This window comes from Sabethes cyaneus, chromosome 3, assembly GCF_943734655.1.
Source record: "Sabethes cyaneus chromosome 3, idSabCyanKW18_F2, whole genome shotgun sequence".
Classification (NCBI taxonomy): Eukaryota; Metazoa; Arthropoda; class Insecta; order Diptera; family Culicidae; genus Sabethes; species Sabethes cyaneus.
In genome coordinates, this window is record NC_071355.1 from 73,503,816 (window position 1) to 73,519,487 (window position 15,672).

General features: G+C 41.5%; 1 protein-coding gene across 2 annotated transcripts; it reads left to right on the forward strand.

Annotated features, from left to right (window-relative positions):
• The first annotated feature begins 762 nt into the window (after positions 1 to 762).
• On the forward strand, positions 763 to 15,107 carry LOC128742058 (fatty-acid amide hydrolase 2-B). 2 transcript variants are annotated; one of them, XM_053838252.1, is made up of 4 exons: positions 1,719 to 1,739; positions 1,880 to 1,950; positions 13,322 to 14,792; positions 14,856 to 15,107. In XM_053838252.1, the coding sequence occupies exons 3-4, from the start codon at positions 13,326 to 13,328 to the stop codon at positions 14,952 to 14,954; spliced, it is 1,566 nt and encodes a 521-aa protein (XP_053694227.1). In that variant the 5' UTR covers positions 1,719 to 1,739; positions 1,880 to 1,950; positions 13,322 to 13,325; the 3' UTR covers positions 14,955 to 15,107. The 2 variants fall into 2 exon arrangements, with proteins under 2 accessions (XP_053694226.1, XP_053694227.1); XM_053838251.1 differs by lacking the exons at positions 1,719 to 1,739; positions 1,880 to 1,950 and adding an exon at positions 763 to 1,011 and having other exon boundaries at positions 14,856 to 15,106.
• Positions 15,108 to 15,672: the final 565 nt, after the last annotated feature.

Here is a 15,672-nt window from a genome sequence, read left to right on the forward strand (position 1 = left end):
ACAATCTGACAAAATTTAGTTCAAATCCGTAAAGATTACACGGTTATCGGATACTTTGCATGAGTTGACTCTAATAGATAATTTTTATATTTCACATCTGAATAACCTGAGAACGGCTAGGCCTAAGAAACAGTTTATATAAAAGTTTAATTCAAAGTGATGCGTATAGAATTTGACTTTGACCAGTTTTATAAAAATTACAAATTCAAATACAAATCAAAAATAATACTTGGAAATGCCCATATCAAATGACATGAGATGGTATAACAAAGGTTCTTTTCGCCACTAGGTGGATTAAATCGGGTTTTAATAATACGGTTGAATAAAATGTCACTAGCACTACACTTCACGCTGCTGTTAAATAGTTAAACTCATCAACTAGATGAGTTGAAACAAGTCTGAAAATACAACAACGCATTCAATCATTCTACCTAAAGCAACAATCTCATTCCCCATGCAATTCCTGATATCCCAGCGGCGATTAATGTGCCAAACGCCAATCACATGTGCTTAGCGGCATTAAGTATAGGTAGCTATTTGACTGACCCAGATGGTCAACAATGTTGCTGGTGGTAAGTATATAGAGTATAGGTCCCTAAGTTAATCCAACTGGCAAGTTTCAAAATAAACACAACAAGCAGCCACTAACATTGCCGTACTTTATATCCACACAACGACGTCGATACCCTGCCGTGCCGTCATCAGCAGTCTACGGCAGAACGGCAGTAGTGCCAATGCACTCAAAGCATACGGACGAAGCTTGTAACGCGAGTGGACTCTTTCCGCAGTTGTCGCAACTTTCAACAAACTGTTTAGTTAACAAACTTAATCGACCGCTTTCGGAGTTTGTCACATCAAACGATCGTCGAAAGTGAAGTGCAGTGCAGTGCGAGTGCAGTAGGTACAAGAAGGTGTTTTGTGGGAAATGCTATCCTACGCAATTGCTGCAGTGGAAATGCTGCTGGAACTTTTCACCGAAGGCTGTCGGATGGCGAGGCGTGAATTTCACAAGTAAGTCTCATCGAGTGGGCAGCTGGTGGAAGCTTGAGGCTCGAGCCCAGCTTTCAAAGGGCAAACGCGTGACTGTTATTGTGCATTGATTGCTTAATAAGTCACAGTTATGCACTCTTATATCCTTTTAAGGTGTTATCGCTTTTTCCATACTGCAATCAATATCTGTATAGACCAGCAAAGAACGATGGTAGTTGTTTGTATACACAGACGTAGTTCAGCTTTCTTCTCCGATTGAGCAAAACTTTTTTGACGAATGGACTCTCATCTGCTCTCATCACTCTTATACGTTATGATTTTTATATAAAAACATGGAAATCGTCATGAGGTCAAAACGATTTACAAACTTTCGAGGGCTTGCAAAATAAAAACTTTTTGGGTTTGGACTTTGATTTGTGACAACTAAACCCATTTTAAACCCATAAGGAATATGAATAAATGAATATGAATGCCCAATTCAAAACGGTAACAGAAATTTGAATGCACAGGCAAAGCTAGCATAGATAAGATAGAATACCTCTCGCCGCTAGGTGGATGGTCAGGTTTTAATAAGCAAACAGCGGTACTTGATCAGGTTTTCAATCGACGCTTCTGCATACGCCAATCCGAGTCGGGAGAAAGAGAACGCAACCAACCATCTGTCTGCCGTGAAGCTCAGACAACGACGCCGTCAGTCTCAGTGTACCGCGTGTGTAATTACAGATTTCACTATTCACCTGAGCAGTAAGGTGCATAAAAAGTGTTCAATTGATGTGAAGTTTTATACTAGTTTGCTTAAAAAGTACTTGTAAATTGAAGTGTGTACGAATGTGTGATTCGATTTTTCCTGTGAAGTCAACAAAAGTTTAATCAGAGAATATCTCGACAGCAAGGCTCGACAATTTCCGATAAACCATAAACACAGCATAAGGTCAACATTTATAGCCCCTACATAAGAAGGTATGTGCAAGGTTGATGGATGGTTGGTAAAAGAGGTTCGCCATCATTTTTGGGCTGATTTTTCGTGGAGATGATAATACAGGTTTCTGAAGGTAGAATAGCAACTTACTTCGGACATAAAAATGTTTATTGTTCTGGTTCTGTGAGGTTTTTACTTTGGGGGAAAATAGGTAATACAAATGTATAATAGGCTCTAAGAATGAGATGTCGTAAAACCTTACCGTCGATTATGGTGACTTTGACTCATTTCCTTATAGTATAGATAATCAACCGTGATGAAAGGTCTGGTTTATTCCTCTAAACTGTGTTTCTACTACAGAATGATGTGAAAATATTGTGTTTAAAAAATTAAAAATATCGCAGTTTAATTAACAATGCGATTAAAGGCATACAGTTGACACGCAGCACATGCATCCACTGCAGATTAAACTGCAAATGTTGAACAGAGCGGTATCGACGATAGGTCAGGTTTTCGCGACCTCTTACTTCCCTCAAGTTTTCAGTATTATCAAGGAAGTCGGTGATTGAGCTGCATTCATTTATAGTGTGCGTACTTGCAGCGAATTACTCATCACAAGTTTGTTATCGAAACCGACACTGCGATCATTCCAATTAAGAGTTCTTCGCGACTAGAAGTTAAAGGGCAATCTTATTTAAGTAGCTGAAAGTATGTATATAGAGAGACGAGATTGGTAGTTCGATATAATAATTGTCCAGCGGCAATTTCAAAAAAGCGGCAAAAAGTTTATCCATAACATTTGTTTTAAATTAGTCCAATTCAAAGTTCTCCCTTTGCTTGCGGTCGCAATTGTTGTCGAAAAGCGTTACAGGTGGCACGCACGATATCCTGAGGCATTTCATCCCAAATCTTCTCCAAACTTTGTTTGAAAGTATCCTCAATCATTGTTTTTGATGCTCCCTAGTTTGCTTAGCATGTAAAACCATGCATAGAGGTCGAGAAGTTTCAAATCAGGCGAAGAAGTAGGCCACTCTTTCGAAGAAGTAAAATCCGAAAAATTGTTCTCACACCAAGCCTGTGTAGCTTTCGTTTGGTGAGACGGTGCAGAATCTTATTGGAACCAGTGTGGTGCATTCTTGCCGTATTTTATAGAACCATGTGTTTTTGGGCAATTCCGCTTTGTAATTACTTCTAGCAATACTATTACAGATATTTTTTAAGTAAATCTTTGAGCATTTAGCAGCTAAAGGTTAGTGCCAGGCCAGCAGAGCAGAAGTGACACTTTGATATTCAAATTTTATTGAATAAACATGGTTTTTAGCTGGAGAAAGTGCTATTTCTATTAATTCAAAATTTATTTTTAAATGTGGCTCAACTTTAGAGATTGCTGAGTGTTACTACTTCTCCTAATTAACCCAATGCAAAAAAACACAAAATAAAAATAATAGTTCAAGTAGTTATAAAACTTTTCTTAGAAAATTATTTTAGAGACACCCTAATTAGGCCATTGCAAATCATTTTCAAAGTTTTTGTCACCCCCCCCCCCCCCCCCTTGGAAATTGGTTTGAAAAATCGGGGGACAGAAAAATAATTTGTAGGATATTGTACCTTGCAGCAATTTTACGAGCCCTACGCAAATCCGTTTTTAAATAATTATTATCCTGCACTTACTAAATACATTGAAAATATGCTTGTCTAGCAAGGAGGGGTGCAGTGAGGAAGCAATAGCGAAACATTGATGGTTTAAATTGCTAAATTGCAAACATGTGTGGCAAACGCAGAAAATAACCACGCTAATAATTTTCGCGTGAGACTCTAAATAGGAGGAAACTCCGCAATATGAGTCAATTTTTTTTTTATAAAATCAATTGTCTGAAAAACGCGAAAAATGAGTGTACAAGATGAGCTAACGCTTCTAGCACGAAACAAAAACGGAAATTCGAATAATGGAATTTCCGTAAACCGTCCAAAAAAATTTTCCTTCGTTTTTGTCTTGTTTTCGTAGATTTCTGCATAGAAAATAATAACGTGTATATTATAAGCAAGAATAGATTCGGTTCTCACGTTTCCCTCCCCCCCCCCCCCCCTTCAGTGGCCAAACACCGGAACACGCTGTGTCCGAAGGCACTTATTTAACTTACAATGAAAAATGAGTTTTTTCGAAATCTGAGAAAAATGAAGAAACCTAACTGCAAGAGGGATTGATCAATCCGTTCAAAACTTTGGGAAATTGAATGTGGGGTCGGAATGAGCAATTATACCAAATTTGGTTGGAATCAGAGGTGGTCGATTACAACGGATATGATCACTTGAGTGGGGATGACCCCTAAATAACCTTGAAGATTGATTTTTTTAAAAACCCAAGATAGAATATTTTAAGACGTTCTTTAAATTAATTGTTTTGGCCAATACTAACATCCTGTGAAGAGAAATCTGAGGTGCATGTAAGTAAAATAATAAGTTCTTTCGGACATAGCGTGCGGAAGGACAAAACTTTATAAAATATTTGTAATGGCCTTATTGATTTTTTTTAAATATTTGAAAAGTTTAAGTTTTAGTAGCCAATTTGGTTCACAGTTATATACAAAATATGTAAGTTCCATGCTACTTTACCAATTTTATTAGTTTTGTCTCAGTTTTGTTCTGACTGGCGCCACTGCGCGCCGGTAGTCTCGACGTCGAGTCTACAGCAGTAAAACTGTTGAAAGTATCCCAACAAACATTTTTGTTGAATAGCAGCTTGTCACGCGCTTGTTACCCGGTAATTAGCTGTACAATAGTTGAACAAGCTACTATTTCACAAAAATATTCATTGGGATGCTACAATTACGAAACTGAAAATGTAATATCGGATAACGAAATATTTATGAAAACAAGATAACCTGTTTCTTGAAACCTGCCTAAATAGGACTTTTAAAACGTTTCTGTTTCAGTTTCATCAGCAAAGCAGGATTTCATTTTGAAAATCTAGATTTTTCGTTGTAAATCAGGACTTGTGGTCACCCTAGTAAAGAGCAATTGTAGAGTTATTTATTATCTTTTCGGGAAGAGTAAAGGTTATTTATTATGTACAATATTTTTCAAGAAAGTGAATTTTTTTCTTCTGTATTTACGACGCCGCAATATAATGTATCATTTGTATTAACGGCAATAGCTATGATGTACGTACTGTTTTTTAAACTAAGTCGCTTAAGCATCTTGTTACACCTAAACTCCGGAACGACTTGATCGTTCTTAACCGAACTATTAGAGTACATATTTTGTTAAAATAAACCGATGATCATTTAGGGCGATAGACATAATGGTGTTAATCTCTGACGAGGCACGAATGTCCCAATAAGGAAAAAGGGAGTTGTTTCTCTTGCACCTGGAATGGCCGGAATGAAAACAGATGTACAACCAGCTGGGAGATAAACTGGTAGGCTAAGGAGTAGGAGAAGGGTGGCTCCGTAGCCGCTAGGTTACCGAGTCTGCTTTGACCACTCGTGGGTTCGAATCTTAGTAGAATCAAGCCATTCGATGTCAAGTAACTTTTAGCATGGGTTTATTCTCAGGCCCCTCATTTAACCTTCGTTCATGCTGATTTCTATATTGACCCTCTGAAGCCTCTTGACAGTGCAAATGTCCCTCCTATAGTTAAGTGTACTGGTCAGAGGTACGAATGAGTCCTCGACAGGGACGGCTATAATATGGGATAGTACTGGCAGCGAGGAATAAGTGGGTAAAGTAGATCAAGCTTTGAAGGAAGGGTAAACCCCAATACACACAAGTACGCATAAAATTTAAGAAGCATATCGCTCACTCAATAGCGATTATAGCAAAAAGAAATGTAGTGCAGGTCATACAGCAAACACCCGGGCGATATCACAAAAGATCAACTATACTGGTCGCAGTGATGAGTCCACACGTGGAGAAAAAAGGAGTAGGAGAAGGTGGTGTGAGTGACGGTTGGTGGGATTAATAAATAAGTAAGTGGGGAACCATTATGGTGAAGTTGGTAAGTGCCTTAAAAATGTACTCTTCATGAAGAGTACTGAAATAAATAAAACTTTGGCATGAATAGTAGTCATATTATCAGCGAGACCTGGCAAGCTGGACGGTTCAAAGCCCCCCTGTAGTCCGACGTCCGAGCCGGCCAACGGTCAGCTTTCGGAACTGATAGTTTCTTGTATGCAAAAAACGATATATCGATTTTTTAGAATTACCGATATCCGACGACCGATCCGGGTAAAGTAGAGTTGCAGCTGAATTTGGATTATTTTCCCGAATACCAATATATGATTTATTTCTAGTAGTCTAGATCTGGTATTCAGTTACTAAATAAATAAACTCCAACGGTAAATCATTTAAATTAGTTTGCCAAAGAATCAATTCACAAACTTTTTTTATTAAACCATCATGTAAAAGCCATGTGAAAAAAATGAAATCCCAGATCGTTGTTTTTTACATAAACTACAAAACTGTACAATTATCTAAGCTATTCTATGCTTTGCCCCACGCGAACTCAAATATGCTGGTTATTTTCTCACGGAACCAATATACATGAACTGCGATACTGATAACATTATCACAAAGCCCCCGTGCCATTTATAGCCAGACAGACAGACGGGATAACGGGAGCATAAATTAGCAAATTGTTGTATAACATCATTGTTTATTTTCTTGTGAACTGATGTTATGTACGCCGTGATAAAGATTTGTGCACTAAATGAAACAGGAGAAGTTTGCCTGTTCAGTTCAATTTAACTGAACACAAAGTCCACGAGACCGGTTTTCGGTGTACTTTGGACGCTTATGTATGAGGAATAATTTTGCTTTCCAGTAGCAAATTGGTTAGCCTTTAATCAATTGTGATGATTATTGTTTTATTTTTGGCCTGCCATAAAGCTTCATTTTCGTCCGGTTTAGGGGGTCAGGTAAACAAATGTGAACTTTCCCCGCAAGGAGGTAATTATCAACTTTACCAAAGTCTTGTGATGTTCAGACTGACAAGTAGCTCCAAAGTATAATATTTTGATAATGCTAGCTTTTGTGAAAAAAAAGCTTCAGTTGTTAATTTCCAGCTTACAAAAACAATATCCATTTCTTATACAATTTTACAAACTTCACCTGTTTGCTTTTCCTTTTGGAAATTTTTCGCCAGATTATAATGTGGATGCATATTAGCACACCCAAAAATTATGCATTTAGCTTCTATGATGACACTTGATTGTCGCTAGTGGTAATTAGCTCATTTTTGTTCTACTTTTGGCTAATTCACTTCAATTCACTCCATACGTTGTGTGCAAACTCGTGTTAATTAGCAAAATTATTTTTCATGGTTAGTTCCTGCGATAAATCCAGCTCTTTAATAGGTATAATAGAAGCGTAAAAATTTCTCTATTACCATGTCTAACGGAACACCATTAGCTTTGTTCGAGCTTTCAACGTTACACGCTTAATTTAAGCGTGTGCGTTGAAAATAGAAGACATCTCACTAAAATGCGTTCCACTTTAGCTGTCGTTAAAAAAACGAAACCATAGCTGAATCAAATCGATTCAATGATACGCTCTGTAGAACAGTCAAGTTTCTTCACCTAGGTTATACTATTAACAGCATACCGGCTGGTGAGTTTAAAACACCATGATTAAAGATGATAAACACAATATTTTATCGTATTCACCTAACTACGCCGGAAAATAGGCAGGTAACAATATTTTTATTGCTTTTTTGAGCACGTGGCCTAAAAAGAAACTTACTCTCACCGGATTTTACAGCTCTCCATTACGGTCCAGCAGTTTCTTGGTACTTTCACATCCACTTTTCAGACGAATATATTGAACTCTATCCGACAACGCGCATATTTTAAATTGATATGATGGACTTTCAACTTGTCGTACGTATGAATAAATCAGCTTGAACCTTCTAAAATAGCACCAAACTTCGAATTGAATGTGATCACTTGAACAGTGTCGCTTGCCGGTAATGAACTGGATTACATTTTCATTTTCAATCAAGTGCGTTTATTCTTGCTGCCTATTTTTCATTAATTTTTCTTCTAATGTCTAATTTTTTAGACTTTATCATGCTTGATATGTAGTTAAAATTTAATTAACTTATTCTATGTTTTTGTATTATCCGGAATCTGTACACATTTTATGGCAATTTGATTTAGTTTTCTTTAATGCCTGTCTAGAATTCTCTGTACTTTTCAATTTGGTTCTAATTTTCTCTTCCCTTTTTTCAGTTCTTCAAGAAACAAATTGTATTTAAAAACTACTTACTTTGCCTTATCGAAAATCAAACTAGATATATGCTTTGCAATTTATACGTACTTAGAAATAAATACGTGTAAATCCTCACCTGGCGGTAATTTATTCTTAAGTCTATATTGACAAGCGGCGAACAAAGGTTGGAAGAAAGTAAACAATATCACCTATATCAATCAGCAATAGGTATATTTGCCTTATCAGTTCGCAAGTTGAAAGCTATCTAATCGAATGGGCTTTTCATCGTTCATAACAAAACATGCCTTATCATTCGAATAATCATCTTAAGTAGCAAAATAGCGTTATTAATATCGAAATTACTCATAACTCCGATAGCTCTTGTGCGTCATAGTAACGTTTTTACAACGTCAAATTTGGATATTTTCGAAACGGTGTCACCAGCTGACATTCATTTAATCCAATTGTTTTTCTGTAACAAAAAAAACGAAGCTTCGGGCACAACCGAAATTGTTTTGCTTGTTCAGCATTGAGCGGTTCTGTTTACTGCCAGTATTAACAAGCGAAACCTCGGGCACAAAACATTTATCTGTTCGGTTTTTGGTGGCACTTTGGCACCTACCTATACGTTTATTATTAAGCGGAGAATGATTTTGTTTTGAAAAACAAATTCGAAAGCTTATAATCAACTGTGTTGATACCTAATAATTTATGCTACTACTGCCATCAAGTGGGATACTTTCGGTTCTGTTTAATAGGTTTCACTATGGTGAGATTGCTTTCAACGTTAAACGGTTGTTTTGAAGTTTCCTCAAACATGTTCACCTAAAATTGCTTATCAAGTGAATAATTATTCTTGAAACGCAACTAACTTGTTGTCATTGTTTACTCCAAATTTTTGGATAAAACATGAGAATGAATATTTTATACATGCTGTTTAAAATTCAACAGATCAGTTTATCGTCTATAAATGTGTGTTTGCAACTGGCATTTATTTTATAGAGCTCCGCTCGGTTCAATTTTAGCTGGAACATAACTGAATAAATTTATCTAGTTCTAGCTGAAAAAGCTATCAAGCAAAAATCTTGTATTTTATCAATTAAATGCCGCATGGTAAATACATCCTGATTACATATGTCAACATATTCGTGCGTTCTGTCAATAAGCGTCCACTTTTGTAGATTTTATCAATCAGCCTGATGTGTCAAATATAGTTCGTTTAAGACAAGTTTTTATCATTTCTCGGGTAATTTTTCAAATTAACCTATGTGACAATGAGAGATTCTCTTCGCGTCTCCTCTCTTCCGCTTTTTACGGCTACATAAATGCATAGAAAAGAAAATTTTAAAAAGGTTTAGCTAACTAGTGACTCCGGCAACCGACTCATGCAAAGCTGATGTGGTAAAATGCATTAGTATCGCCGTAAATAGCGGAAAAAACGTTATTTCAGTGAGCGCGGACGGATGAGATAATCCGTTCGCAAGAAGTGGTATCCAGCGATCTCCGCCGATGGATACGAGTAGAAACGCCAGCGTAAGCGGAAAGTGAAGCGGCACACTTGTCGCTCCAACTGCATCTACGCCGGACGCAGCGATGAATGGCCCGTCGCTAATAAAAGCAGTGGAATGAAAGAGAGACATGCTACCAAGAGTGGTAGCGGCGTCTCATCAGCTCGATGCCATTATCGAGTCCGTGGCAGGCCGCAGCACCCTAGCGAAGGACCTGAAACAAAGTCTGCTTATGCTTCAGGGCACCATGCGTGCTGCGACGAAGGAATACAGTGAACTCGAAGCACGAGTAAAAGTGGTAGAGAAGGCGTTTGTATCGAGGTCTGTACAAACGGATGCCTGCCTGTCAACGACTGACCACACCGTGGCCCTTGCGACTACGGAGCAGTCCAGTGACAACAAGGTATCCACTAAACGCGCAAGGCAGTCCCCAGGGGAAGAAACCCCCACGGGCCCGAAGAAGCGCTTGATCGCTGAGGGTCGCAAGCAAACGGAGGATCCCACCGAGGGCAATAAGATGCAGTTAGCACCCGACAATCGGTTGGAAACAGTGAAAAAGAAGAAGGCCAGGAAGAAGGAGGAGGATCGAACTCCACCGAAAGAGGTCAGAAAAAAGATGAGCAAAGGCGATGCCCTTATCCTCAAAACTGAGGGGCTGAGTTATGCAGAAGTTTTGAAAGCCATGAGAGGGGACGAGCAGCTGAAGGGTCTTGGCGCGGATGTGCGGAGTATCCGCCGCTCCCGCACCGGTGACATGATCCTTGAGCTCAAAAAGGATGCCACTGAGAAGGGCTCTGCCTACAAAGTGCTGGCAGAAAAGGTCCTTGGTGATGGCATACAGATCCGCGCACTAACGCCTGAGATGACTCTCCAGCTTAAAAACCTGGACGAGATCACTGAAGCGGTCGAACTGACACGAGCTCTCAAGGAGCAATGTAACGTGGTGGTAACTACCGAAGCAGTTCGTCTGCGCAAGGGACCGGCGGGAACCCAGGTAGCTACAATAAGACTTCCACTAGTAGACGGAAATACAGCCCTGAAGGCGGCCAAGCTGAAGGTGGGATGGTCCGTATGCCCACTGAGCGTGTTCCAGCAGCCGGAGGCTTGCTTCCGGTGCTTTGAGCGAGGGCACAAGTCCTGGAGCTGTAAGGGGCCTGACAGAAGCCACCTGTGTAGAAAATGTGGCGGTGCGGGTCATATAGCGAAGGACTGTTCTGCGCCACCCGAGTGCCTGATATGTACAGGCCAACGGGACGCTAAGCACATAACAGGAGGCCCAAAGTGCCCGGCAGACGCGCCGGCGACTAAAACACGGGCGTAGTGCAGGTAACGCAACTAAACTTGAACCACTGCCACGCGGCCCAGCAGTTGTTATACCAAGCAGTTACTGAGTCGTTGACGGACATTGCCATCATCTCGGACCCATACCGCATCCCTGCCGGAAACGGTAACTGGGTCTCGGATAGGTCCGGGATGGCGGCTATATGGACGACAAGCAGGTTCCCGGTTCAAGAGGTGGTGTCAACTGCAGACGAGGGATTTGCGGTTGCCAAAGTGGGTAGAGTGTTCTACTGCAACTGTTACACTCCGCCGAGTTGGTCGATCGAGCAGTTTACGCGGATGGTAGACCGAGTATCAGTTGTGCTGACTGGTCTAAGGTCGGTGGTTGTGGCGGGCGGCTTTAACGCTTGGGCGGTTGAGTGGGGAAGTCGTCGCACGAACCATAGGAATCGTATTCTGCTTGAGGCTCTGGTAAAGCTCAACCTAGACCTGGCCAACATCGGCACCACTAGTACCTTCAGTAGGAATGGTGCAGAGTCTATCATCGACGTGACATTCGGCAATCCAGGTCTGATAGGCGACTGAAGGGTAGACAATGGCTACACTCACAGTGACCATCAGGCGGTCCGCTATGGTGTTGGTCAGATAACGAGGCGGCAGGCGGCGGGTATAGCCAACACTCCAACCACCCGTCGATGGAAGACATCATACTTCGATCCTGAAGTATTTGTGGAAGCGATCCGAAGAGAGTGCGGCGATCGCGATATGCCCTATCCGAACGCTGATCATTTGGTTGAGATGCTATCGCGAGCGTGTGACGCCACCATGCCTAGGAAAAGCCGACCTAGGTATGGTAGGTCACCGGTTTACTGGTGGACAGAAGAAATTGCGGAACTCCGCGGAGCCTGCTTTCGTGCAAGGAGAATTATGCAAAGAGCTCGTTCGGACGAGGGCACAGCAGAATGTCAAGTAGCACTAGTTGCTGCACGCGCAGCGCTTAAGAGTGGAATAATAGCGAGCCTGCATTGAAAGGTTGAATGCCAGTGCCAATGCGAACCCGTGGGGTAATGCCTACAGGGTCGTAATGGCAAAGTATCTCCAGTATCTCAGACCATAGCGTAGGATGGTCGGCCTCCGTGCCGAACATCCAAAGTAACGTGGGCGACGGCGGTTTAGAGCTCGGGGAGGAAGAAACGGTTACGAACGAGGAACTCATTGAGATCGCTAAATCCCTAAAGGTGAGCAAGGCAGCGGGACCAGACGGAATCCCGAATATGCCCATATGCCCAAAGCGGCTATTCTGGAGGCTCCCGAATTATTCGGGGCAGTAATGAGTAGATGCCTGGAAGCTGGCCACTTCCCGGACAGATGGAAGCGACAGAACCTGGTCCTATTGCCGAATCCGGGAAAACCTCCGGGTGTCCCCTCGTCATATAGGCCGATCTGTCTGCTCGATACTGCCGGCAAGGTGCTGGAAAGGGTTATCCTTAACAGACTCGTACAGTACACTGAGGGTACAAACGGTCTGTCAAGGAACCAATTCGGCTTCCGAAAAGGCAAATCTACGGTGGATGCCATCTTGTCTGTCACTAAGAAAGCCGAGGTGCCGAGGATCCAGCGCAAGAGGACAGGTATTCGCTATTGCGCAGTTGTCACGCTCGACGTGAGAAATGCGTTTAATAGCGCTAGCTGGGACTCCATAGCCAACTCGCTTCGGAACGTCCAAGTGCCTGATATCTCATAGTGCACTGTCGTTTATGGTAGAAATTTTATTCGTACGCTAATAGGGAAGGGGGCACGGTACGGTCACAATACGTCTTTGTATTTCGCTAGCGTCAATCAGAATTCTTGGCGGGATGCTATGCTAATACTTGTCTCCTTGGAGCCTCTCCTCCAACATGTATTTTGTCTTCGACGCATTGGTGACAAGTCCAACGTTACTGGCTTCAGGTTTCAGTCTGATAACGTCCACGTGTCATCGTCCAACAGAGTTCCTGGAGTTGTGAGATTCAAGTTTCCAGTCGTAGTTCTTATTTCGTGGTCAACTTCATGTCTTGCCAGAGGACAATCGTGCACAGCTCTGTTTACAGTACCACACTGGTATGAAGACAATGATCAGATCTCTCAGTTGGTACCGCGTGAAGATAGAAATAGTTGTTATTAAATATGAAGCTGAGATTCACTGTGGGGTCTATTTTATTCGGGGGTTTGTTTTATTTACAGATACGCGAGATTATAATTGTAAAATTGTAAAATATTTTTGTATGCCAGAAGGGCATTGGGTTAAAAGGCCACTGCGACAGTCTTAATGATCGTCTTTTGTGGCATGTAAATGCACTTAAATAATTTATCAACCTCTGCAGTCAATTTCATTGCTTTCTAACCCCACCTTTTTCTATGCTCTTCATATTTTCAGAATTATGAGCTATGCCATCCGACGATTGTTGCGTGGTGCAATGCACGTGTTCAGCTGGTTCGTTATTCCCTACTCGTACGTCGTCAGCACCCGGATACGACGCAAGCATCTGCCACCACTGGACGATCCACTGCTCCAGATACCGGCCGTAACGCTAGCCGCCAAAATTCGAAGCGGACAGATCAAAAGTGAACAGGTCATCACCGCCTACATTAATCGCTGCCGCCAGGTTAATCCTATCTTAAATGCTATCGTGCAAGACCGCTTCCAGCAAGCTCTGGAAGACGCCCGGCGGATAGATCAGGAAATTGCGAGTGGTATGAAAACTGAAGAACAGATGGCGAAAGAAACACCCATTCTCGGTGTGCCCATCACCATCAAGGAAAGCCTAGGAGTCAAAGGTATGAGTAATACGGGTGGAAGAAAACTGAAGAAAAGGCGAATTGCTGAACAGGATGCTCCCGTAATCCAACAAATTAAAAAGAACGGAGGTATCATATTACTGGTTAGCAACACTCCAGAACTTTGCATGTGCTGGGAAACTTACAATAAATGCACCGGTCTAACAAAAAATCCATACAATTTAAGGCGAACAGTCGGAGGCTCTTCGGGTGGTGAAGCAGCTCTAATAAGCTCAGCCGCATCGCTGATGGGGGTTACCACGGATATAGCAGGATCTTCGCGGCTACCTGCCGCTTTTGTGGGTGTTTTTGGTCACAAACCGTCACCTTTCGTTGTATCACCATATGGTCACCATCCATCGTGTGAAGATGAAACGTGGGGCAACTTTTTCACCCCAGGTGCGATGTGCCGATACGCTGAAGATCTTCCGCTCCTCTTGCAAGCAATGAGAGATCCCGAGGGAACCACTGTATCCTTAGATACAGAGGTGAACCTCACAGACCTGAAATATTACTACATGGAAAATGATGGTCCAACTGGTTTAACCGAACCGATTCAACCGGACGTACGGGCCGCCATTGAAAAAGTTGTAAATCATTTTAACGCAGAGAAGGTTAACATTAAGCGACTCATTTGGTCGCTGGACATTTCCATGTGTAAAATGCTACGAATGAAGGATATCGAAACCATCTATACTCTGCAGACTGATGATCAACCAAATACTACGTTTGGCAAAGAGATTCTCAAGTACCTATGCGGATGCTCTGATTCCGATTTACCGTCGGTAGCCATTGGCCCGATGCAACATATCATTCAGAATTATATTCCCAACTCGAGGCTAACATTTTTGGATGAACAAACCGAACTGCTGCGAAAGGACTTTATCGATATGCTCGGAACGAATGGAATTTTCATTTACCCTGTATTCCCAAATACTGCCCATAGACACTTCGAAATCTACCACAAACTGGTCGATACGAGCTATCTCATGGTGTTCAATACGCTTGGACTTCCGGCAGCGTCCTGTATGGTGGGACTGGACAGAAATAAACTGCCCATGGCTGTACAGGTAAGCTTTGAGGTGAACTGCATCAAATATCTAAATTTTAATATGTATCATTTTGATTTGCAGATAATTGCTAGTCCCGGTCAAGATCACCTGATTTTTGCAGTCGCCAAAGAATTAGAACGGAAGTACGGTGGCTGGGTGCCACCACCGGTTGGCAAATAGTAAATGAATGATCGGCGCATCCGTCGGTGCTAGTGATAGGCTATGGTGACCACAGAACACTACTGTGATAGGTTAAGTGAGAGATATTGTTATTATATTTTTTCAACTGTTCAGCTGTTTGATTCTACTTCGAAATTAATCTATTCAGATAAATTTTTAGGAGTAAAAGCTATTAGTTTTATTTGAGCTTCGAATGTAATCGGATAAATGGTTCTTGCAACCACTGAAAAGTAGCGTTGATTGTCAACTATATTTGGTAAAGGTTTACCAGGCAAAATATTTTGAGTGTAATACCTAGTGACGTGATTCTACGCTAGTTTCCGTATTCAGCTGGGTCTCCTTCCTTAGTGTTCGATAGACATCACATCCAGCCGTTAGTGTACAGGACAATTGGGGGGCTAATGCTACTACTAATGCTAGAGCTAATCCTATTGACTCTAATAGTCTCTCTCAGTCGAGATTCGAGCATACGACAGCTGGCTTGTTAGACGTTCAAAGAACGGTTGTGTTATCTGGATTTCAAGAGCATCGCTTTCATCTGAGTCAGCCTCCCCTGGTTCAACAGGAACCGGTGTATCATGGAATTCACAGCCATTTTCAGGTTGAACATCACATCCCCCCTCTTACTCTAAAGGGAAACTTATTATATATAAGTGGTATGTCTTCTTCAGGGTTTCTTTTCACATTTTTCTCGTCAGCATACAGAATCGACCTTTCA